The 25930-nt window shown below is 47.8% G+C and overlaps 1 protein-coding gene across 1 annotated transcript in view; it reads left to right on the plus strand.

The window, feature by feature from the left end:
- The first annotated feature begins 1998 nt into the window (after nt 1-1998).
- The window catches only part of LOC132396558 (dual specificity testis-specific protein kinase 2-like), a 122831-nt gene continuing 98899 nt past the window's right edge, over nt 1999-25930 (plus strand). The window contains exon 1 of the mRNA XM_059974200.1: nt 1999-3687. Coding sequence (XP_059830183.1) covers nt 3469-3687 — 219 coding nt within the window. The 5' untranslated portion in view covers nt 1999-3468. The remainder of the gene's footprint in view (nt 3688-25930) is intronic.

The raw sequence follows: 25930 nt of genomic DNA on the forward strand, positions 1-25930 counted from the left end.
AACATATTTAACTTTTCTCTAAAACTCAAGTCCCGGCATAATTTCTTAATTTTTTTTTTACAAAGTTAGGCATTTAGTTTGGCAGAATATCATTTACTGAAGGGCCTGTGACAGTGCAGTACCATGGTGCACGCCCAAAATGGCCCCAATTGGCTGCATTCATATTCCTCTGAAACCCTTCTGACTCCTCATCTAATGTCTTTTTAAACATCATTGATGTACCTGCCTCAAAGACTTCCTCTGGCTGCTCCTTCCATTTACTGACCACCCTCTGTGTGAAGAAGTCGCCCCTCGGGTCCCTTTTAAACCTCTCCGATCCAAGACAAGTTTTGCACTGCACCTCCTGAATGTGACAATAACAAAACTCATTCCACAGCCACGGCTCCTGTACCGGCTTCACAGACCTCGGCAGCCGGCGGCTGTCGACTCACTTTTGGGAATTCCACGGTTTGACGCTTAGTGTTTCCTTTTGTCTTATTTGTGCACTTGTTGCTGTTTGCACAATTTGTTCACTCGTCTGATGGTCAAGTTGTGTGGACAGAGGTTTCAGATGGATTTCTTTGTTTTAGTGGCTGCCTGCAGGAATACTAAGCTCAAGGTTGTATACTGTATACATTCTTACTTACTGCTGATGTTTCGGGCAGCAATGAAGGTCCTCCTTCTCTGACAGCGTACACGGCTTCCTTCATCATATCAGTAGCTCTCTCGGTTTTCGCTACTGTCAGTCGTGTAAGTCCCAGCTGGAGGCTCAGGTATACCGTTACGCACAGATGTCGAAGGAGTCTTCATTGCTGGGTTTTTTTTCATAACTATCTTGTTTTACCAGTCGGGGTTGTTGCCCTGAACTGAACCCCTAAACCTGGAGGACCGGTGGACCACTCTTAGTCTGACCTCTACCCTTTGACCTGTTTGGCATGGGTGACCCTACCAAGAGCCAAAAGCTCTGACTGCAGCCAACACAGCTTTCCGAGTCATTGAGGCACACAAGCCTCCAAACCCTATGACAAGGTTTTGGAGCTCTTGGAGGACACTGTATAATAAATGCACTTTAATTCCTGAGCTAATTAATCAATTTATTAAATTTTAGCTCCCTTTCCCTGTGAATAAGACAGTTGTGCATTCACCTTGTTTTATGCCCCTCAATGGATTTGTAGACTAAAGCCTCATTATCACTTGAATTGCCCGGGTACTGAGGTCTGAGGCCCTGTACAGGAAGCCGGGATTAATCGGGATGGGTTGCTACTGCTTGTGATGGGCCAAGTGGACTGTTATGGCTCTCTGAGCACCAATGTAAGACAATCAGTAAACGGGTTAATGTCCTGAGGGGGTGCAGGGTTATCACTGTGGTTCTCCTCCCACAGGAGATGAGCTCGATTGACGTGGCGCCACAAATTCAAGTTTATTGTCACCAGACTCTACATATTTGCCACCAAACGAAACACTGTACCTGCGGACCACGGTGCACCCCCAGTCCATATATCACACACAGCACTTCAAACAAAATATCACCATAAATAAGTTAATAAAATAATTCAAAAAAAAGCATATAATGTGCAGCACAGGTAAACAGTACAGTAAACCACTGGAGTGACGAGACCTCGTTGGTGACAGGGTGTTCATCAGTGTCACGGCTTGGGGGAAGAAGCTGTTACCCGGGCTGTCGGTCCCGGTCCTGCTGCTCCCGTCCCTCCTTCCTGACGGTCGAGGGTCAGAGAGATTGTGGGGTGGGTGGTCGGGATCCTCAGCAATGCATCGGGAACTTCGACAACGCTCCCGGTAAATGTCACAGATAGGGGGAGGGAGACCCCGCTAGTCCGGCACGGCAAAGCTGCAGATGTTCGGGGGCAGGTCCCCGATGGGGGAGAGAGCCGGCGCCCCTCACGCTCACCGCTTTGTCCGGACGGGGACGGGGGCGGGGGGCGCGGTCACAAGCTGCTGGGCTCGGGAGCGACCCGCAGGCGGCGCCCGGTGCCCGTGGCCGGTGGCCGGCGGCGGGGCGGGCGAAGAAGGGAGCGCCGCCCCGCTGCAGCCTCTCCACATAAGGAACGGGAGCCTTTCGGCGTGCGCAGGGCGGCAGCTCCGTGATCCCGAGAGCGGGCGGCGCTGCAGGCGGAGCCTGGGTGGGGGGAGCAGCGGGAGGCCTGACCCGTCTGGAGCGGGCTGCGGAGCTACTGGCGGCAGAGCCCGGGCGGATAAACCGGCAGCCAGGAGCAGTTAGACTGGGATCAGGCCAGGAATAAGACCGGGATCAGATCGAGAGTCGGTAGACCTGGATCAGACCAGGAGTCGATTGACTGGGATCAGTACAGGAGTACATAGACTGGAATTAGACCAGGAATAAAGAGGAGACAGACCGAGATCGGATCAGGAACATACACCGGGAATGGATCAAGAGCCAGTAGGGGAAACTGGGATCAGACCAGGAGCAGATAGACTGGAATTACATAGAGAATAAGGAGGAGACAGACCAGGAATGGGGAGCAGTTAAACAGGGATCAGACCAGGAATCATGATGGGATAGACTGAGATCAGACCATGAGCCGGCAGAGGACACTCGGTTCGGGCTAGGAATAGGGAACAGTTAAATTGGGATCAAACTAGGAGCAGTTAAACTCGGATCAGACCAGGAGTTAGGAGCAGGTGGACCAGGATCAAATCGGAAGGCAGCTGAGAAAATCAGGAGTCAGGAGCAGACTGGTTGGGATCAGACCAGCAGCAGTTAATCCAGAATAAAATCAGGAGTAGGCTGAGGGGTATTGGGACCCGAGCGGGAGACTGGGTCAGACCTGGAGTCTGTTTTGATCCTTCTGTTTGTCTAGCACGTTGAAGGGCGGGGTCCTTCCCGAACAGTGCTAGTCCGGGGCTCCAGCATTGGTTTGCCTTGTCCAAGACTGTGCCCAGGATGAGGATCCATAGACAATGAACTCTTCTCTCTGGTGAGAGGTGATAATTGACTCAAGTTCAGGACATCTACTGCTCTTCAGTTTGAGGGCTTGACGATTGACTGGATTTTCGCTTGACACAATCTTACCATTATTGGATTATGTATTGATCACGACCAGGTGTATTGATGAATGGACCATCGTTTTACTGATTTATCAATATTGGATTATTGTTGAACCATTGCTGGGCTGCAGATTGATCAGAATCGGATTACCAATTAACCAGTGGTGGACCGTTGATTGACTGATGGATTATTATCTGTTATTGGGTAACTAAATGATTTGCAAACCAATCCAGGCCAGTCCTGGAGTATTGTCTACTACCCGTCTACGGTCGCCTGTCAATGGCCCTGCTGATACGGAGGATGCCCAGAGTGGATCTAATCTTCGGTTTGATGGTGTGAAGACTCTTCTCTAAACTCACAGAAACGCCCTTTTCCCTGCCACCACCCTGTCGACAGCCAGAGGAAGATGTGAATCAGGGTTGGGTTGAGTTTGGGTGGGAAGGGGTTCACCTTTGCAGAAAATGTCGCGTGAGCCAGCACTCCGATTGGACTTGTCCAGTGACATCCTGGTACCTGACTGTGGACCTCACTCGGCTCCCGCATCAGGCTCCATGTCCGGGTGCAACTGCCTCCGCCCCTCGTCGTACAGGGCCCTCCGTAGCGCCGTCTCCACCCTGGCCAGGATCGACGACTTCTACTGCGAGAAGATCGGATCGGGATTCTTCTCTGAGGTGTTCAAGGTAGGTGGCTTGGAATGGTCCCTGTGCCCGTGGTTGGCGTCGCCTCTTGAGTACCGGGCAAGTTCTGTGACTGGAGACTTGCCCGTTTCTCTGTGACTTGTACATGGCAGAGGGTTGCAGTGTCGACCACCGTTTCACATGCAGTTGGTTTCCGGGTTGACCACAGACAACCTGTTAGACATGGGAAGAGCAAGATGGAAATGCACATTGACTGGTCTGCAGTGTTAAACCCTGCCTGGCAGAGTCAGGTGAAAGGATGTACCTGGAGGTCTGCGTACAGCTTTGGTCACCCTGTTACAGTTCAAAGTAAATTTATTATCAATGTACAGCACATTATTAAATAGTTTAGGGGCAGCATGGTAGCATAACACTCTTGAAGCGCCAATGACCAGGGTTCAATTCCTGCTGCAGTCTGTAAGGAGATTGTACGTTCTCCCTGTGACCACGTGGGTCTCCTCCGGGTGATCTCATTTCCTTCCAACTTTGAATGTTAATGGGTATAATTGGGCAGCATGGGCTCGTTGGGATGGAAGGGCTTGTTACCGTGCTGTATCTCTAAATATGAAAATGTAAAATAAATAAACACTTACATGTCACAGTTTGCTGCCATCAGATTGATATTTTTGTGGGCATTCACAGTAGAACAAAGAAGTACAACAGAATCAATGAAAAACTACACACAAAGATTGAAAAAAGAACCAACGTGCAAAAAAAAGTGCAAATACAAAAAAAAGTAAATAAATAATGTTGAGAATATCAGTTGTATTGACTTGAAAGTGAGTCCATAGACTGTGGAATAATTTCAGTGTTGAGGTGAGTGAAGTTATCCAGGCTGGTTCAGGATCCTGATGTCTGTAGGGTAAAGATGCTGTCAAACTGGAAAGAGTGCGGAAAAGATTTACGGCAATGTTGCCAGGACTGAGTGAGGGGGAGAAGTTGCCGGGTCTTTATTCCTTGGAATGTAGGAGAATGAGGGATGACTTATGTTTAAGATTATGAGTGATAGAGAAGGTGGGTGGGAACAGGATAGGGGAGACAAAAACTAACAAGTGTAGATATAGGGTGAGAGGGAAAAGTTTTAAACGGGACCTGGGAGGTGGGTTCCTTTCACGCAGAGGGTGGTGAGTGTATGGAACGAGCTGCCAGAGCATTTGGTCAAGACAGGTACAATAGTATAATTTTAAAAGCACTTGAACAGGTACATGGAGAGACCAGGTTTAGGGGGATGTGGGTTAAATGCAGGAAATTGGGAGTAGTTGGGTGGGCACCATGGTTGGCAAGGACTGGTTTTGGCTGAAGGGCCTGTATCCACTACTAATTGTTGTCAGATGTTTCCTGAATGTCAGAAACCTCATTAAAGTCACTGATGGGTTTTACAGTCGACTGTCCTACCCATACCCTGCTTTGTCAGCTGTCAGACATGTTAAAAACATCTCAGGTGCTGTCCTCCTTACACCCTGATTTGTCAGCTGCCAAACATGTCAAGGAAGTCTCAGGTATTTCCTGCCCATCCCCTGCTCTAACCGCTATCAATGATTTCCAGTGCTGTCCTCCCCATTCCCCGCTTTGCCAGCTGTCAAAAGTGTCTCAGGTGCTTCTCCAGCGGATTCCTTAGCACTGGGATCTGGCTGCCCGGACATGGAATCTGGATAGTGAATGAGACAGATCCCCCCCATGTTCAGACAGCTGTGGGTGGGCGGTCACCAAGGTCAGGCCCACAGACGGTGCTGGGAAGTTTTGGTGGAAATTCACGTCAACAGATTGCATACCTGGTACCTTTAATAGAGAAAATAAAGCATCAAAAGAGAAATCGAGAAATAGTGCAGCGGTTAGAGCAACGCTGTTGCAGTTCAGGCTATTCCAGAATTTGGAGTTCAATTCCAGCATCGTCTAGAGTTCTCCCCATGTGCTCCAGATTCCGTGCGCAGTCCAAAGGCATACACTATGTTACCGGTAGTAGGTTACTTGGTCTTTGTAAATTGTCCCGGGATTAGGCAAGGGTTACATCAGGGGTTGCTGGGCAGCACAGCTCAGCGGGCCAGAAGGGCCTGTTCTGTATCGTATGTCTAGTAAATAAATAACTACCTACATAAATAAATACATTCTGTCTCCCAAACACATAAGATCACAAGACAAAGGAGAAGAAGTAGGCCATTCAGCCCATCAAGTCTGCTCTGCCGCTCCGCCATGAGCTAAACTATTCTCCCATCTAGTTCCAATTTCCAGCTTTTTCCCCATATCCCTTGATACCCTGACTAATTAGATAACCTATCAATCTCCTCCTTAAACACCCTCAATGATCGGGCCCCCACAGCTGTACGTGTCAACGAATTCCATAAATCCACGACTCTCTAGCTAATAAAAAAAATCTCCTCATCTCTGTTTTAAATGGGTACCCTCTAACTCTAAGATAAGATCATGGTCAGTTTGGTCATTGTGACCTTGACTCTGCATTCTTGTCTGACTCCTGGTGGCCTTTCAACATCCTCTATCAAGAATTCTTCTGTCTTTGCCAGAAAAGTGACTCACAGTCTTTGCATCCACTATCCTTTTGAGGAAGAAAATTCCAAAACACTCATAAGCTCTCCAAGTGAAAATGTTTTCCTTGTCTCTCTCGCTCTCTCTCTCTCTTAAATGGAGGATTTTTTAAAACTTTTCGAAGTGTAATCACAGTGATCAAAGAGGAAATGAGGCAAAAACAGCTTCCAACGAACTGCAAGCAGATATAGCTAAGATAACCCGTTCTTGTGTGTCAGTTGAGATAAAAATTTCGACCAGGACACTGGAGATAAGTTGTCCATTTTTCTTTGAGGGAAAGCCGGCAGTTGGGGAGATTTTATCACTTGCTCCCATCTGAGAGTGGGGCTGTAGCAACAGTTCAGTGGGATCTCCCAGCACTGTGCTGGGATTGTCAGTGTAGAGTTTCTGGGTTCAGACTCCGGAATGGGATTCAAACCCACTATCACTACCTCTTCAAACACGGTGCGGAGGCGTAACTTCCAACGCTCTCCTTCCCTGAACTTTAAACACCACAAGGTCTGAGCCATGTTGAATGCCATCTTGAAGAGGCTCACTCCCTCTGGCTCTGAGTGAATAAATCCAGTTCTCACTCAACTTCAGATTCAGATTGGAATTTGTATTTGGATATGGATTCATTTGTTTATCATGGGCACGTTGAAACATACTGTACATCACTTGTGTTAACGACCAACTCAACCTGAGTACGTGCTGGGGATAGCCCGCAGTGTCACCACACATTCCGACTCCAACATAACATAAACACAATGTTCTGCAGAACAACAACAGCCAAACAATATCCTTTTCTCCCTCAACCCACCCACGCACCCACTCTAATACACAGACAGGCCTACAACTCCATGATAGGCCTCCTGTCCCCATTAGATTCGTAGCCTCACAGGTATCGGGCCTTGAATTCCAGGCTTCTGATTGACCTTCGGTATCGACCCCAGGAATCGCCAGTGATAGGAACCCAAACTCCAGGCTTCACAGTGTCACAGCGAGAGCATGACCTACGCTCAACACATTGGGAGCACTTTCTTCCCCTCCCTCATCAGATCTCTCAATGGGCCACGAACACTGCTCACTATTTTTGCTCTTTTTACACTACTGATTTATTTTTTATATATATTTCTTATTCTAGTATGTTTTATGTATTGCATTGTACTGGTGCTGCAAAGCTACGCATTTCACGACATATGTCAGTGTCAATAAACCTGATTCTGATTCTGAAAATTCCATGTAGAGAGCACCAGAAGTCAGGATCAAACCCGGTGTCTGGAGTCGCTGATTAGTTGAAGGAGCAGACGCCTTCATCTCCATGGAATTGAAATTCAAAAAAAAGAAGGAAGTGACCTTCAGTGGTGAGAGGGTTGATTGGATCTCAGCCAGAGCAATGCAGATCTGTTCTGCAGTGATGTTAGTGGTGGCTCAGCTAAACGCTGAGGTGGGAATCCGAATGGAATACCTGCAGAGAGGCCCTGCTGCAAGAAAGCAACGTCCTCCTTGCAGGCCGTGCCCTTTTCTCACTGCTGCTATTGGGAGGGAGGTACAGGAGCCTCAGGACTCACACCACCACGTTCCGGAACAGTTATTACCCCTCGGCCGTCAGGTTCCTGAACCCACGTTGCTAGCTTCACTCACCTCAACTGATTCCACAGCCCATAGTCACACTTTCAAGGATTCCACAACTCATGTTCTCAATGTTACTTCTTCACTTTATTTGCCCAGTTTGTCTTATATTGCATGTTGGTAGTTTGTCCGCCTTTGTGTGTAGTTCTATTGTACTTTTGTGTTGTACTGTGAAAGAAAACGAACCTGGGGATTGTATATGATGACATATACCTACTCTGATAATAAATTTGCTTTGAACTTTGAAAAAAGGTGAAGACAGATGAAATCCAGAAAGAACAAACAGTGTGCATGGCCTGTGAAAGACAAAAGCTGTTTCACCCTCACTGATGTCTGCAGTGTAAACAGGCGATGGAATTTATCTAATGGTTGAAGGTTTTAAGATTGGAAGGACAGATTATTATCTGACTGGTGATGGATTGGGCTGGGGGAGGTGCACCGAGACCTGGCTTCCTTATGAAGCATTCACACAGGTGCAGTAGGCCACTGGAATGACAACACCCCTGGCAAAGGGATTTGAGCAAACTCCTTACAGGCAGCAACAGGAATCGAACCCCAGTCTTACAGTTAGTGTTGTGATGGGTTAGGCTAACCACTATACCATAGTTCAGCCAGAATACCCCCTGAAATCACTGCCTCCCCCCGCGACCTAGTACGAAGGAGTTGGGTCGAAGTTCCTCTTGCCATGGTCTAGGTCTCTGACCTCACTGTTGTGTAGGTCATTCTGCATATCTCCTTTATATGATTCTGGATATACTTGCCACATGCACATCGAAACATTGCAACATGCAGCGGATGCATCCTTTGCGTCAATGCCCAACCCAGTCCGAGGGCAGCCCGAAGTTGCGCCACGCTTCTGGTGCCAACGTAGCATGTCCACGACTCACTCACCCTAACCTGTATGTCTCCGGACTGTGGGAGGAAACCAGAACACCTGGAGAAAACCCTTGCAGTCACAAAGAGAGCTTACAAACTCCTTATAGACAGCAGTAGGAATTGAAACCCTATTTTCTAATTACTGGCACTGTAAAGCATTACACTGACCCGTACAGTAGGGTTGGAGGGTACAGGAGGGTGGCCTCCAACCTGATGGCATATATATCAATTTCTCTTTCCGGTGAACAGATTTCCCCTCGCCCCTTTCTCTTTTCCCCACTCAGACCTTTCATTTCTTCTCTCCCTGATCCCCTCTTTCTTCCCTTTCTCCTGTGGCCTACTCTCCTCTTAAATCAGATACTCGCTCCACCTTTCCCACCCACCTGTCTTCACTGTTACCTTCTGGCTGGCCTTTATCCCCTCCCCTCACCTTTTCAACCCGGCATCTTCCCCCTTCTCTCTCCGTCCTGATGAAGGGTCTCGGCCTGAAATGTCGACTGTTTACTCTTTTCCGCAGAGCTTCCTCCGGTGTTTTGTGTGTGATGCAGATTTTCTTTTGTCTGATTTTCTGAGCAGTTTTGGTCTTGTTGCAGGAAGGTGCTAGATACAACACAAACAGGTCCTTCAGCACAACCTGCCCATGGTAACCATCGAATCCAGTCCCGCTGCCTGCCTTTGGTCAATAGGCCTGTCTAAAATGCCTTTAAGCTTTGTGATTGTTCCCGTCTCTAGTCTCCTCTAGCAATTTATTTCATGTGCGGATCACCCTCTGTGTGGAAACGTTTCTGCACAGGTCCCTTTTAGCGAGGCTGCCCTGACCCATTTTAACCAACTTTGTACAGGAGCACCATTGGGAGGCTGCTGACCACCGGCACCACCATCTAGTACAGGAACAGCAAGGCGCCCGATCGCGAGACCCTGCAGAGGATTGTGAGGACAGCTGGGGTTCCTCTTCCGCACATTAGAGATATTCATCAGGAGCGCTGCATACACAGGGCCTTTAGCATTGTCAATGATCCCTCCCATCCATCCAGCAGTCTCTTTGACCTCCCACCATCGGGCAGGAGGTACCACAGCATTAGGGCCAGGACTGTCAGGATGGGAAACAGCTTCTTCCCCCCGCAGGCCATGAGACCACTGAACTCCCTGCCACCAGCCGGGTCTCATCACCTGTGAATCGCCAATAATATTATACTGTTTACTTTTTAACAAGTCACAAAAGCACCTTATTGTTTGTTAATTTACTGGTGGCAATAGTACTCTACATGTGATGTGTGAATTATATGCAATGTGTTGTGCACCTTGGTGCAGAGGAATTTTGCTCATTTGGTGGTATGTATGTAAAGTTAAATGACAGTAAATTTGAACTGGAACTTTAAAATCTGGCAATGCTGGGATTTTCCTTTGGAACAGAGAAGGCTGAGAGGAGAGCTGATTGAAGACCTGGGGGTCTGTCGGCAGGACAGGGTCATCAGGGTGGGTCATTTTGTTTGGAACTTGCTGCCTGGTAGGGGCTGAAGAAGGCAGCAGCCTCAGCACATGTAAGCTGTTATCAAAAGTGGAGTTTATTGTCATTGTAGGCACAGGTGCAGTGAGAAGCCGACAGCAGCATCACAGGCAGACTCAGAATTAGAACCAGGTTTGTTTCTCTGCCTTATGTGATGCAAAATGTCTTGTTTTACAGCAGCACTGCAGTGCAAGGACAGAAAATTAGCTATAAGTTACAAAATAAAGGGAGTGATGCAAAATTAGGAATACAAGGTATTAGTATGGGTTCATAATCTGATGGGGGAGGAGAGGAAGCCGTTCCTGAGCTATTGAGTCTGGGTCTTCAAGCCCCTGATGGTGGTAATGAGAAGAAGGCATGTCCCAGATGGTTAATGAGGGATGCCGTCTCTTGAGGCAGCACCTTTTGAAGATGTCCTTGATGGTGAGGAGGCTTATGCCCATGATGGGGCTGGCTGAGTCAACAACCCTCTGACGTCCCTCCAGACCAGGTGGTGATGCTACTGGTCAGAATGCTCCTCCCCCTACATCTGTAGAAGTTTGCAAGAGTCTTTGGTGGCATACCAGATCTGCTCAAACTCCTATTGAACCAGATCCACTGGAGTACGTCCTTCATGATTGCATCAATGTGAGAGATCCACCACCATGGTGTCACCCAGGAACTACGAGCTGCTCGCCTCGTCCACCTCCTCGTCACCTGCAGAGATTTTACCAATAGCGGCGGTTTCATCAATGAACTTATAGACCAGGGGTTCCCAATCTTTTTATGCCATGGACCCCTACCATTAACTGAGGGGTCTGTGGACCCCAGGTTGGGAAAGCCCCGTTACAGTGTGTGTTTGAGTTAGGCTTAGTCACACATTCATGAGTGTGGAGAGAGTAGATCAGTGATTCAAAGTTCAAAGTAAATTTATTATCAAGTTACATACATGTCACCTTATACAACCCTGAGATTTGTTTTCTTGCAGGCATACTCAATAAATCCATAGAATAATAACCATAAAAGACTCAATGAAAGACTACGCCAGCTTGGGCATTCAACCAGTGTGCAAAAGACAACAAACTGTGCGAATACAAAAATAAATAAATAATTGCAAATAAGTAAGCGATAAATATTAAGAACATCAGATGAAGAGTCTTTGAAAGTGAGTCCATGTGTTGTGGGAACGATTCAATGATGGGACAAGTGAAGTTATCCCCTCTGGTTCAGGAGCCTGATGGTTGAGGGATAGGATCAGCCGTGATTGAATGGCGAAACAGACTCGATGGGCCAGATGGCCTAGTTCCGCTCCCATGTCTTATGGTCTTGTAACTGTTCCTGATCAGCAGCTGGTGTTCTCCTGAGGCTGAGGCTCCTGTACCTGCTTTCATGTAGATGCGCTCAATGGTGTAATGTGTGAAGAGTTACGCATTGTACAATTCAGAAATGCTCCATGCTGACCATCGTCCACTGATCTCTCGCACCCACATTAGAGATGGACAATTCTGAAATATAAGCACCACACACAGAGTGCTGGAGGGACTCAGCAGGTCAGGCAGCATCTGTGGAAAGGTGTAAGCTGTCGATGTTTCAGACTGAAATGCTGACTACTCTTTTCCACAGATGCTGCCTGGCCTGCTGATTTCCTCCAGCATTTTGCGTGTGTTGCTTGGATTTCCAGTATCTGTAGATTCTCTCTTGCTTGACAATAGGAAATATGCCTTGTTTATTTATAGAACACAGAACACAGCAACACGGTACAATGTTGTGCCAACCCTCTACTCCAATCCAACCCTTGCTTCACACATAACCCTCAATGTTTCTGTCATTATATGCCTATCTAAGAGTATTGTGAATATCCCTAATGTATCTGCCTCTACCACCTCCAATCACCTTAAAATTATGTCCCTGATATTAGCCATTTTCACTCTGGGAAAAAGTTTCTGGCTTCCCACTTGATATCTGCCTCTTATCATCTTGTACACCTCTATCAAGTCACCTCTCATCTTCCTTTGCTCCACATTGAAAAGCTGTAGCTCACTCAATCTGTTCAGGTGCTTGTCGAGATGCCTGTATCCTGTATCTGCCTCACCATTCCTCTTTACAGCTGATTACATATGAAAACCATTCCCTTCCGATACCCTCTCAAACTCCTCCCCCTCACCTTTCAGTTGGATGACAGATACTGGTGGCAGGGCAGAACGCAGTGTGGGTAGGGGAGCGCCCACATTCTTAATTTAACGGCTGATCTCTCTCCTCCTCCTGAGAGAGCTCTTCTCATCCCCAAGGCCTGGTTCAGGCTGCTTCCCAGCGTCACAATATGTGTGTGGCAGTATGTCTCTCTCTCCCTCTCATTGTGTGTGTGTGTGAAAGAGAAAGGGAGAGTGACCACTGTCACCTCCTCCCCAAATTCCCATTCCCCTCTCCATCTCATTCTCCCTCTCCCTCTCCCACCAACCATAAAAGATCTGTGTACTGGCAGAGCCAGAGCTTGGGGAATCGATTGTGGGAGGCCAGATCCCTCAACCTTGAACCAAAACTCACTCGGGGAATTGACTGTGGGAGAGAAGGCCTCACAGCCTGGAGCCAGACTCACTTGATTGAGTTCTCACCTCCACTCAATCTCCAGACACAGCATCTGTCAGACATCACAACACTATCAAGTTGAGGACGTGCCTTTCTCACCTGAATTCAATGCCCTCATGCATCTCTCACTTGACACTCAGTGATGCCATACCTCTGGCAGTGGCTGCCAGTGCTTATTGTCTGCGCTGTTTACTTCACATCACACTTCCATCTGCCCATCAACACCTCTTTCCCAATTGGCTCAGAGACAGACAGGGCTATTGACACTGACATAATAATGAAAGGGTTAAAGTGTGAGGCGTGTTTGATGGCTCTGGGCCTGTACTCACTAGAATTTAGAAGAATGGGGGCGGGGTGGGATCTCATTGAAACCTATCAAATATTGAAAGGCCTAAATGGAGTGGATGTGTAGAGGATGTTTCCTATAGAGCGGGAGTCCAGGACCAGAGGGCACAGCATCAGAATGGAGGGATGGCCATTTAGAAGAGAGAGAAGGAGGAATTTCTTTAGCCAGAGGGTGGTGAATCTGTGGAATTCATTGCCACAGACTGCTGTAGAGGCCAAGTCATTGAGTATATTTAAAGCGGAGGTTGATAGGTTCTTGATTAGTCAGGACATAAAGGTTAAGGGGAGAAGGCAGGAGAATGGTGTTGAGAGGGATAATAAATCAGCCATGATGGAATGGCTGCGCAGATTTGATGGGCCAAATGGCCTAATTCCGCTCACGTGACTTATGGTTTTAGGGACATACAGTATGCCATGTAATTTGTTGTTTTGCAGCAGCAGTACAGTGCAATACATGAAGTAAAAATACTATAAATTACAATAAGAAATGTACACAAACATAAATAAGTAGTTCAAAAAGAGAGCAAAAAGTGAGATAGTATTCATGGGTTCTTTGCCCAGTGATGGCAGAAGGGACGAAGCTGTTCCTAAAACTTTGAGTGTGTATCACCTCCTCCCTGAAGGTCTCATGTCCTGGGTGGTGGGGGTCCTTCATGATTTTGAGGCATCTCCTTTTGAAGGATGTCCTTGATGGTGGGGAGGCTATTTCCCATGATGAGTTACATCTCTGCAACCTTCTCCAGTCCTGTGCAGTGGCCCCTCCATACCAGATGGTGATTCATCTGTAGAAATCTGCTGCAGTCGTTTGTGGGCGCCTGAAGAGTATCCAATCCGTTTCACAGAACCACAGAGATGTATGGCATCATCTCAATCACAGTGCCTGGGCAAAGAGATCCCTCCTCGGTCCTCGTGAGGTAATACTGCAGCACTATAAAGCCCTAGTTAGACCACATTTGGGGCTCTGGTCACCTCATTGCAGGAGGGATGTGAAAGCTTTAGAGTGGGTGCAGAGGTTTACCAGGATGCTGCCTGGATTAGGGTTCCGAGGTTGTCAAGCCGAGGAGTGGTAGTGTGGACAAGCTCCCACTACCTAAAAATGCTCCTCACTGCATGCGCCTCAAATAGCCTCTGACAACCAAGTCCAACTCCTGGCCTTCTCATGTGGCTTAGCCTCTAAGCTTGGCAGAACCATTTCTACTGACAGGAGAAGTGGCAAAGGCGGGTCCTGGTGCCTTAAAACCAGTGCTTTGGGTAGGTGGAGCTCATCAGCCTGGGAAGGTAGTCCATCTAAGAGAGGGAAAACTCTGGTTTCAAACCTCCGCTGCCTTGCGGCCATACCCTCTCATGGGAAAGGCTTCGGGAGTAAACCCTGAGGACAAATCCGGAGCTGGAGTCCCTAAGGCAGTCCGACGTTGTCTTCAACCTCGCTCTGGCAACTCCTGAAACGTCACTGGTGCCAAGCTGTATCAGCCCTTGCCCTTCCCTTGGACAACATCGGTGTAGTGGAGAGGGGAGACTTGTAGCTTGGGCAACTGGCGGTCTTCCATACAACCTCGGCCAGGCCTGGAAACTATTCCAGGCACAGATCCATGGTCTCGTGAGGCTAACAGCTGCCACCTAGATTAGAGAGCATGTCTTATGAGGATGGGTTGAGGGAGCTGGCACTTTACTCTTTGGAGTGAAGAAGGATGAGAGATGACTTGATAGAGGTGTGCAAGGTGATAAGTGGCATTGACAGAGTAGACAGCTAGAGCCTTTTTCCCACACAGAAGTGGCTACTACAAGGGGGCAGAATTTTAAGGCGATTGGAGGAAAGTATAGGAGAGATGTCAGAGGTAGGTAGGTTTTTTTACACGGAGAGTGGTAGGTGTGTGGAATGCCCTGCTTTGGGTGGCAGTAGAGGCAGATACGCTAGGGACCTCTAACACAGGCACGTGGATGAGAGAAAAATGGAGGGCTATGTAGGAGGGAAGAGTTAGGTTGATCTTAGAGTAGGTTAAAAGTTAGGTGCGACACTGTGGGCTGAAGGGCCTGTACTGTGCTGTAGTGTTCTATGTTGCAGTGTGATGTTACAACCTGACAAAACGGCAAAGGCCACGTTTGAAACAGTTCTGGTCACCTTGCTATAGGAAAGATGCCATTAAGATGGGGCGCCACAGTAACATACTGGTCAGCTTGACGCTATTACAGCTCGGGGTGTTGAAGTTCAGAGTTCAATCCCAGAGCCGTCCGGAAGGAGTCTCTGTATACGTCCTCCTGGTGGAGTGCATGGGTTTTCCCCAGGTGCTCGGTTCCCTTCCACGGTCCATTACATACGGGGGAGGTTAATTGGTCATTGTAGGTTGTCCTGTGATTAGGTTAGGGTTAAATCAGGTTGTCAGGGTCTGCTGGGGCAGCTTGGCTCAAAGTATCGCTATATATATAATAAAAGCTGAAGAGAGAGTGCAGAGGAGAGTTACGAGGATGTTGAAGGACTGAGCTATGGGGAGAGGTTAAACAGGTTGGGACTATTTATTGAGCGTAGGAGAATGAGAGATGATCTTGCAAAGGTGAATAAAGTTATGAGGAGCAGGGTTAGGGTGAATGTAAATGTTTTCACATTCACATTTTCCGATGGAAAGCAGACTGACTGGGCAGGAGAGGTCCTTGATCACGTTTCTAACTTTCCTGGGGAAGCAGGAGGTATATTGAAAGAACTTTGCTCGGGGCGATGTTCAATTCCGAAGCACCAAGGCTTAGCAAGCAGAGATTCCAGGAAAAGAGATTACTTCAAATTCATAAAGTAATTAAAGGAACGTAAAGTGCCCCTGAGCTGGGTTCTGCTGGAGATTAACTGTAATCTGATTGAATACTGGAACAGAGCTCCAAAGGTTTAGTAGCCTTCTGTTCTTCATTCTATTCTGATGCAAGTGTTTTCTTCTGGAGAGAAAAAATGTCCAACATCTCACCTGCAGGGAAATAAATTAATTAAGACAAGCCAGTGAGGATTTGTGAAGTGCAAGTTGTGTTTGATAGAATTTTCTGACGAGGAGAAGCAATCAAAAAATTTCACAGGGTCAAAGAGTCATCTGCTATGGAACAGGCCCTTGAGTCTTTACCAACCAGCTATATAACAAATTTACACTAATTCCACTATTATTATTTCTACACTAAATCTGCACCGATTGGAATCAGAATCTGATTATTATCACTAACTTGCATTGTATAGTCCCCACTTTGGCCCTTTCCTTACCTCTTCTCTCCTCCTCACCTGCCTTTCACCTCCCACTGGAAACCCTCCTCCTTCCCTTTCACCCATAGTCCATGCTTCTCTCCTATTAGATTCCTTCTTCTTCAGCCCTTTAACTTTTCCACCTATCACTTCCCAGCTTCTAACTTCTTACCAACCCCCCCCCCCAACCACCACCCACCTGGCTTCAGCTTCTAGCCTGTCCTCCTTTCCCCTCCCTCACCACTTTATTCTGACATAAAAGGAAGAATGAGGTAGTGTCTGTGGGTTCAATGACCGTTCAGACATCTAATGGTGAAGGGGAATATTGTCGCTGGGTCTGAAGGACCTGAGGTTAGGACTTTTTTTCTTAGAACATAGAAGATTAAGAGGAGATTTGACAGAGTTACACCAAATTATGAGGGGTATGGGTAGGGTAAATGCAGGCAGGCTTTTTCCACTGAGGTGGGGGCCTTCAACCAGAGGTCATCGGTTTAAGGTGAAAGGTGAAATATTTAAGGGGAACATGAGAGGAAACTTCGTCACTCAGAGGGTCGTGTGAGTGTGGAACAAGCTGCCAGCACAAGTGGTGCACGCAATCTCAATTTCAACATTTAAGCGATATATGGATAGGTATGTGGACGGTAGGGGTATGGAGGGTTGTGGTCCTGGTGCAGGCTGATGGGAGCAGGCAGTTGAAATGGTGCAGCACAGATTAGATGGGCCCAAGAGCCTGTTTCTGTGCTGTACTCTATGACTCTAAGCTGTTCCTGAATCATCGAGTGTGAGTTTTCAGGCTCCTGTATCTTCTCCATGATGGTAGTAACGAGAAGAAGGTATGTCCAGGATGGCGGGGTTCTTGAAAGATAAGGACTAGCTTTATCTGTCACTTGTACATCGAAAGATGTAGTGAAATGTGTTGTTTGTGTGAAGTTAAATCAGTAAGAGTTGTGTTAGGGACTGGTACTGACATGGGATGCCCACAACTCAATAACTCTCGTGGTACGTCTTTGACTTTTGAGATGCCAGGTTTTGAAGATGACCCTGATGGTGGGGAGGGTTGTACCGGTGATAAGTCCACTCCACTGAATGCTTATTCTTTTCAGCTGTCCCACCCCACCCCACCCCGCACCTACACACCAATGACAATTTATAACAGCCAATTCACCTACCAACCCGCAGGTCTGTGGAAGGAAACCAGACAACCCTGGGGAAAACCCACACAGTCACAGGGAGAACGTACAGACTCCACACAGACAGCAGTGATTTTGAGAAAAGAGCTTGCTTCAAATTCATAAAGTAATGAAATAGCTGAGACTGGGTTTTGGTGGAGATTAATGATTGAATCCTGGAACGGGCTTCGAGGGTCCAGACTCCAAGTCAGTATTGAACCGAGATCTCCAGATATGTGAGGCCTGTTGTCTCTGAGAGTGACCAGATTTAATGATTTCCCTGGCCTGAGTGATATTAATGCAGTGAATAAGCAGGCTGGGCACCAGAGGCTATATCTTGTTATATACTTTATGCTAGAGCGGAGTTCCCAACCTGGAGTCCACAGACCCCTCGGTTAATGGTAGGGGGCCATGGCATGAGGAAGGTTGGAAACCCCTGCTCTGGAGAAAGCTCAGGAGACTTTTCTCATTGAGTCATACAGTATGGAACCAGGCCTTTCGGCCCATCTATTACATGCTGACGAAGATTCCCATCTATGCTAGCCGCACTTGCCCATATCCCTCTACACCTTTCCTATCCAAATGCCTTCTTACTTATTATTAGTCTTACCTGCCTCAATGACTTCAGCTCGTTCCATATACTGACCACCTTCTAGGTGAAGAAATTGCCCCTCAGGAACCTGTTAAATCTCTCCCCTCTCACTATAAGCTGCTGCTGTCTGGGACTGTGTGCATTGCCCTGTCTGCCCCTCATGATTCTATATACTGGTGATGAAGGCATCTGGCATGCTCTCCTTTATTAGTCAGGGTACAGAGTTCACGAGTCAGGAAGATGCAGCTTTATAAAACTCTAGGCCGCACCTGGAGTATTGCTCTCAGTTCTGGTCACTGCACTAGGAAGGATGTCGAGGCTTTGGAGAGGGTGCAGAAGAGGTTCACCAGGGTTTGAGGGGCATGAGCTATCACGTGGTTGGATAAACTTGGGTTGTTTTCTCTGGAACAGCAGAGGCTGAGGCGAGTCTGATAGGGGTTTAGGGGCGAGTCTGATGCTGGTGGACCTGAGGAGGGCTAAGGCACCGGTGACTTCTGTTTCCATCCAAGGGGTCTGTGTAGACATGGTGGAGGATTACAAATACATGGGGATACGAATTGACAATAAACTGGACTGGTCAAAGAACACTGAGGCTGTCTACAAGAAGGGTCAGAGCCGTCTCTATTTCCTGAGGAGACTGAGGTCCTTTAACATCTGCCAGATGCTGAGGATGTTCTATGAGGCTGTGGTGGCCAGTGCTATCATGTTTGCTGTTGTGTGCTGGGGCAGCAGGCTGAGGGTAGCAGACACCAACAGAATCAACAAACTCATTCGTAAGACCAGTGATGTTGTGGGTGTGGAACTGGACTCTCTGACGGTGGTGTCTGAAAAGAGGATGCTGTCCAAGTTGCATGCCATCTTGGACAATGACTCCCATCCACTCCATAATGTACTGGTTAGGCACAGGAGTACATTCAGCCAGAGACTCATTCCACCGAGATGCAACACTGAGCGTCATAGGAAGTCATTCCTGCCTGTGGCCATCAAACTTTACAACTCCTCCCTCAGTGTATCAGACACTCTGAGCCAACAGGCTGGTCCTGGACTTATTTCCACTTGGCATGATTAACTTATTATTTAATTATTTATGGTTTTATATTACTATATTTCTTCACTATTCTTGGTTGGTGCAGCTGTAACAAAACCCAGTTTCCCTTGGGATCAATCAAGTATGTCTGTCTGTCTGTCTTATAAGATTATGAGAGGCATAGATATAGACAGACAGTATCCTTTTCCCAGGGTTGAGATGTCTAAAACCAGAGGGCATGCATTTAAGGTGAGAGGGGGTCATTTCAAAGGAGATGTGAGGGACTGGGGTTTTTTTACGCACAAAGTGGTGGGCACTGGAAAGTGCTGTCTGGAGTGGTGTTAGAAACAGAATCAGTAACGGACTTCCAGATTAGGTACGTGAATACTCTAGGAAGTGGAAGGAAATGGATGTTGTAAGGTGAGGTGGGAAGGTTCAAAGGGTAAGTTTTCTTATCCCCACAGGGTGGGAGTGCCTGGAATGTGGTGGGGAGTGGTGGAGGCAGGCATGAGAGAGGTGATTAAGATACCTAGGTACATGAATGTGTAGAGAACGGAATGAAATGGACCTTGTTGAGGCAAAGGGTTTATTTACACAGGGATTTAAATTGAAGTTCAGTTGTCATTCACCCATACACATGAATGAATTCAGCTAAACCGAAACAGCGTTCCTCTGGGGCCAAGGTGCAAAACACAGAACCAACAGTCACACACTCAGCACGCAGTATGTATCGTTACCGTAGCAGAAAGACATACAGTCGCAAAACATATGTCGCCCAAGTCCCTGAGTGTCACGATCTGCGGATGGTGTCCTCGACAACTTAACTTTGTAGTTTAATTAGTTTGGTAGCCTAGCAGCTGGCCCGGTACTATTACAGCTCAGGATGCTGAAGGTCAGAGTTCAACTCTGACGTGATCTGTAAGGAGCTCTCCTCGTGACTACTTGGGTTTTCTCCGGGTGCTCTGGTTTCCTCCCACATTATAAAGACAAACTGGTTGGTAGGTTAACTGGTCATTGTAAACTGCCCCGTGATTAGGCTAGGGTTAAAAAGGGATTGCTTGTCAGCACAGTTCAGAGGGGCCAGAATGACGTGTTCCACAGTGTATCTCAATAAATAAACATCATGAGCTGCAGGGCCTCTCCCTGGTCTGAACACTTCAGTGTTCTCCTGCTCTCTCTGGTGTCCCTGGTCTGAACAGTTCAGTGTTCTCCTGCTGTCTCTGGTGTCCCTGGTCTGTACGGTTCAATGTTCTCCTGCTCTCTCTAGTGTCCCTGGTCTGAACGGTTCAATGTTCTCCTGCTCTCTCTGGTGTCCCTGGTCTGAACAGTTCAGTCTTCTCCTGCTCTCTCTGGTGTCCCTGGTCTGAACAGTTCAGTCTTCTCCTGCTCTCTCTGGTGTCCCTGGTCTGTACAGTTGAATGTTCTGCTCTCTCTGGTGTCTCTGGTCTGAACAGTTCAGTGTTCTCCTGCTGTCTCTGGTGTCCCTGGTCTGAACAGTTCAGTCTTCTCCTGCTCTCTCTGGTGTCCCTGGTCTGAACAGTTCAGTCTTCTCCTGCTCTCTCTGGTGTCCCTGGTCTGTATGGTTGAATGTTCTCCTGCTCTCTCTGGTGTCTCTGGTCTGAACAGTTCAGTGTTCTCCTGCTCTCTCTGGTGTCCCTGGTCTGAACAGTTCAATGTTCTCCTGCTCTCTCTGGTGTCCCTGGTCTGTATGGTTCAATGTTCTCCTGCTCTCTCTGGTGTCCCTGGTCTGTACGGTTCAATGTTCTCCTGCTCTCTCTGGTGTCCCTGGTCTGAACAGTTCAGTGTTCTCCTGCTCTCTCTGGTGTCCCTGGTCTGTACGGTTCAATGTTCTCCTGCTCTCTCTGGTGTCCCTGGTCTGAACAGTTCAGTGTTCTCCTGCTCTCTCTGGTGTCCCTGGTCTGTACGGTTCAATGTTCTCCTGCTCTCTCTGGTGTCCCTGGTCTGTACGGTTCAATGTTCTCCTGCTCTCTCTGGTGTCCCTGGTCTGTACGGTTCAATGTTCTCCTGCTCTCTCTGGTGTCCCTGGTCTGAACAGTTCAGTCTTCTCCTGCTCTCTCTGGTGTCCCTGGTCTGAACAGTTCAGTCTTCTCCTGCTCTCTCTGGTGTCCCTGGTCTGTACGGTTGAATGTTCTGCTCTCTCTGGTGTCTCTGGTCTGAACAGTTCAGTGTTCTCCTGCTGTCTCTGGTGTCCCTGGTCTGAACAGTTCAGTCTTCTCCTGCTCTCTCTGGTGTCCCTGGTCTGTATGGTTGAATGTTCTCCTGCTCTCTCTGGTGTCTCTGGTCTGAACAGTTCAGTGTTCTCCTGCTCTCTCTGGTGTCCCTGGTCTGAACAGTTCAATGTTCTCCTGCTCTCTCTGGTGTCTCTGGTCTGAACAGTTCAGTGTTCTCCTGCTCTCTCTGGTGTCCCTGGTCTGAACAGTTCAGTGTTCTCCTGCTCTCTCTGGTGTCCCTGGTCTGTATGGTTCAATGTTCTCCTGCTCTCTCTGGTGTCCCTGGTCTGTACGGTTCAATGTTCTCCTGCTCTCTCTGGTGTCCCTGGTCTGAACAGTTCAGTGTTCTCCTGCTCTCTCTGGTGTCCCTGGTCTGTACGGTTCAATGTTCTCCTGCTCTCTCTGGTGTCCCTGGTCTGAACAGTTCAGTGTTCTCCTGCTCTCTCTGGTGTCCCTGGTCTGTACGGTTCAATGTTCTCCTGCTCTCTCTGGTGTCCCTGGTCTGTACGGTTCAATGTTCTCCTGCTCTCTCTGGTGTCCCTGGTCTGTACGGTTCAATGTTCTCCTGCTCTCTCTAGTGTCCCTGGTCTGAACGGTTCAATGTTCTCCTGCTCTCTCTGGTGTCCCTGGTCTGAACAGTTCAATGTTCTCCTGCTCTCTCTGGTGTCCCTGGTCTGTACGGTTCAATATTCTCCTGCTCTCTCTGGTGTCCCTGGTCTGTACGGTTCAGTGTCCTCCTGCTCTCTCTGGTGTCCCTGGTCTGAACGGTTCAATGTTCTCCTGCTCTCTCTGGTGTCCCTGGTCTGAACGGTTCAATGTTCTCCTGCTCTCTCTGGTGTCCCTGGTCTGTACGGTTCAATGTTCTCCTGCTCTCTCTAGTGTCCCTGGTCTGTACAGTTCAATGTTCTCCTGCTCTCTCTGGTGTCCCTGGTCTGAACGGTTCAGTCTTCTCCTGCTCTCTCTGGTGTCCCTGGTCTGAACGGTTCAATGTTCTCCTGCTCTCTCTAGTGTCCCTGGTCTGAACGGTTCAGTGTTCTCCTGCTCTCTCTGGTGTCCCTGGTCTGAACAGTTCAGTCTTCTCCTGCTCTCTCTGGTGTCCCTGGTCTGAACGGTTCAATGTTCTCCTGCTCTCTCTAGTGTCCCTGGTCTGAACAGTTCAGTGTTCTCCTGCTGTCTCTGGTGACCCTGGTCTGTACAGTTCAATGTTCTCCTGCTCTCTCTGGTGTCCCTGGTCTGAACGGTTCAGTGTTCTCCTGCTCTCTCTGGTGTCCCAGTGTTGAATGGTTCAATGTTCTCCTGCTCTCTCTGGTGTCCCTGGTCTGTACGGTTCAATGTTCTCCTGCTCTCTCTGGTGTCCCTGGTCTGAACGGTTCAATGTTCTCCTGCTCTCTCTGGTGTCCCTGGTCTGAACGGTTCAATGTTCTCCTGCTCTCTGTGGTGTCCCTGGTCTGAACGGTTCAGTGTTCTCCTGCTCTCTCTGGTGTTTACTCCAGGGAACAGGCTCTTTATTTTCCCTCTGTGCTTAGACAGAGCAAACCTAAACAGTGGGTGCCCAAGGGAGAGGCTCAAATAGACTCAGGGCCATTTCATCTCTGTGATTCTCGGCCCTCCCGAAACATTGACTATCCATTTCCTTCCACAGGTGCTGCCTGACCCGCTAAGTTCTTCCACCATCTTGTGCATTGCTCCGGATTCCAGCACCTGCTCCTGATTTAAATCTCTACAGCCTTTGTCTGCCTTGTGTCCTGGGTTCTGAACGTTCCTCTCTGATCGCTCTCTTCCTTTAAATGTCCTTAAAATACCTCGTCTACCCTGTGCCTATTTGCAAACATCATCATGTTGTGTTTGCCAATTCGGCCACCCCCTTCCACAGTCTACACGTCTCGCTGCCTCATAATCAGAAACCCCAACCACCCTGGATATTCTGTCTTCTCCCCTCTCCCGGGAGGCAGCAGATACAACAGCATGAAAGCACATACCACCAGCATCTATCCCACTGTTGTCAGACTATTCACATGCAGGGTAAGATGGACTCTTGTCTTCACAATCTACCTCATTATGTTCTTACACTTTATATTGCTTACCTGCACTGCACTCTCTCTGTGGTTTTAGCACTTCATTAGAGCGTAGAACATTACTGCACAGTACAGGCTCTTCGGCCCAGAATGTTGTGCTAACCTTTTAACCAATACTGAGATCGATCTAACCCTCCCCTCCCACATAGCCCTCCATTTTTCTATCATCTCTTAAATATCCCCAGTATATCTGCCACTACATCAGCCCTGGTAGTACGTGCCATGGACTTGTTACTCTCTGTATTAAAAAAGCCTACTTCGGACATCCCCCTTATACTTTCCTCCCATCACCTTAAAATTAAGATTCTGTAGATGCTTTGGGCTTTTGAGCTTCAACGTGAAGAAATTCTCCCACCTTATGTGAGAATTTGCACTTTCTATTAATGTTGCACATAATAGAACTGTTTTGAAAATAGAAAGTTGCTCCTGAAAACACAGTTTTAATCATTAGACAGAGCGCTGCACTGTGTTTAAGGGGGAGTGGCATCGTAATTAACATTACTGGATGGTTAATTATTCAATATTTTGCCTAATACTCTGGTAATTTTGTGTGAAAGAGGAATGCACAGTTGGCTTGCATGTGAAGGAGAATGAGAGGTGATTGGATAGAGGTGTGCAAAATGAAAAGAGGCGTATGTATATCAAGTGGACAGCCAGAGTCTTTTTCTCAGGGTGGAAATGGCTAATACGAGTGGGCATAGTTTTAAGGTGACTTAAATTATTATTTAAATTATTGTTTCCAGCATCTTCAGAATCTCTTGTATTTATTATTTTAAGGTGATTGGAAGAAGAGAAATGTCAGAGGTAGTTTTTTTTTACACAGGGATTGGTGGATGTGTGGTACAGCCTACTAGGGAATGGTGGTAGACACAGATACATTAGAGACATTTAAGAGACTCTTAGATAGGCATATGGATGTTAGAAAAATGTTGGGCTGTATGGGAGAGAAGGGTTAGATTGATCTTGGAGTAGGTGGAAGGGGTGGCACAACATTGTGGGCTGAAGGGCCTGTACTGTGCTGTAATGTTCTATGTTCTACGAATATGATGAAAACAAACTGAACACATTTCTAAAGCAGTAGTGTAGCAGATACTTTTGCTTACTACCTGTTATGCCACTAGCGTTTCGGGCAGCAATGAAGGGCCTCCATCTCTGGCAGCATTCAGGGCTTCCTTCATCGTGTCAGTAGCTTCCTCTCGGTTTTCACTGCTGTCAGTCATACAATTCCCGAGTGGGACTCAGGAATACCGTCACACTCAGATGTCGAAGGATTCTTCATTGCTGTTTCCATAACAGTTTTGTTTTTTACCAGTCAGGGTTGTTACCCTGAGCTGAACCCCCGAACCTGGAGGACCAGTGGACCACTCTTAGCCTGGCCTCTACCCTTTGACCTGTTTGGCATGGGTGACCCTACCAAGAGCCAAAGCATAAAGCCCTGACTCCAGCCAGCAAAGCTCTCAGGGTCATTGAGGCTCACAAGCCTCCAAAGCCAACGAGGTTGTGGTCCTCTTGGAGGAGTGTAGCAGTTAGTGCAATGCTGTTACAGCTTGGGGTGTCAAAGTTCAGGGTTCAATTCTGACGTAGTCTGGAAGGAGTTTGTACATTCTCCCCATGAAGGTGTGGGTTTCCTCCCACAGTCCAAAGGCGTGCCAGGTAGGAGATTAATTGGTCATTGTCAGTTGTCCTGTGATTAGGCTGGGGCTTATCAGGTGGGTTTCTGGGTGGTGTGGCTCGTTGGGCCGGAAGGGCCTGTTAAATGCTGAATCTCTAAATGAATTGTAAAGGCAGAGATTTTATGTGTGCACATTTCATTGAAAGCGGCTGGGAAAATTTAGAAACCATAAAGAAGGCAGAGAACACAGAGGGAGGAGGTCTCCGCAAACCTTTACTGCTTTGAGCCCAGGTGCAGCATTGTGCTTAGTTATGGGTGCCTCACCTGTGGAAAGGTGTGTAGGCTTTGGAAAGGGGGGTGCAAGTTGATTTAATGGTTAAGAAGGTGACTGGTTGGGGGATTAAAGAACTTCATTTATGAGATGGACTGGAAAGTCTGGGGGCTTTGTTAGAATACAAAGAAGCAGGTGTAGGCCATTCTAGCCTTCCTGCCATTCGAAATGACCAAGGCTGCTCTGCCCCGTGACTCGCCTCCCCCTCTGTGCCAGTTTCCCCTCGCCCTCAATCCCTCTGATCAAACAGAACAGACTCATTCTTTGGAAGCTGGAAGAGGTATCTGAATACGAAGGAATTGGCAGGATCATGGGGGAATTAGCTGGGGTTGCTTTTGCAAGGAGCTGGCATAGGCCTGTGGGGCCAAAACGCCTCTTTACTTGTTGAATAATAATGGGAAGGATGTGCAGGCGTTATGAACCACAGTTTCTGCTTTAGCAAGCTGCTTGGCAAGTCTGCAGGGGAAGTTGTGATCATAGAAAGCTCTTACCCACTTTCTGGGGGGGGGTGGAGGGGGGGAGAGAGAGAGAGAGAGAGAGAAAAAAAAAATCA

The sequence above is a fragment of the Hypanus sabinus genome, chromosome 7 (genome assembly GCF_030144855.1).
Source record: "Hypanus sabinus isolate sHypSab1 chromosome 7, sHypSab1.hap1, whole genome shotgun sequence".
NCBI lineage: Eukaryota > Metazoa > Chordata > Chondrichthyes > Myliobatiformes > Dasyatidae > Hypanus > Hypanus sabinus.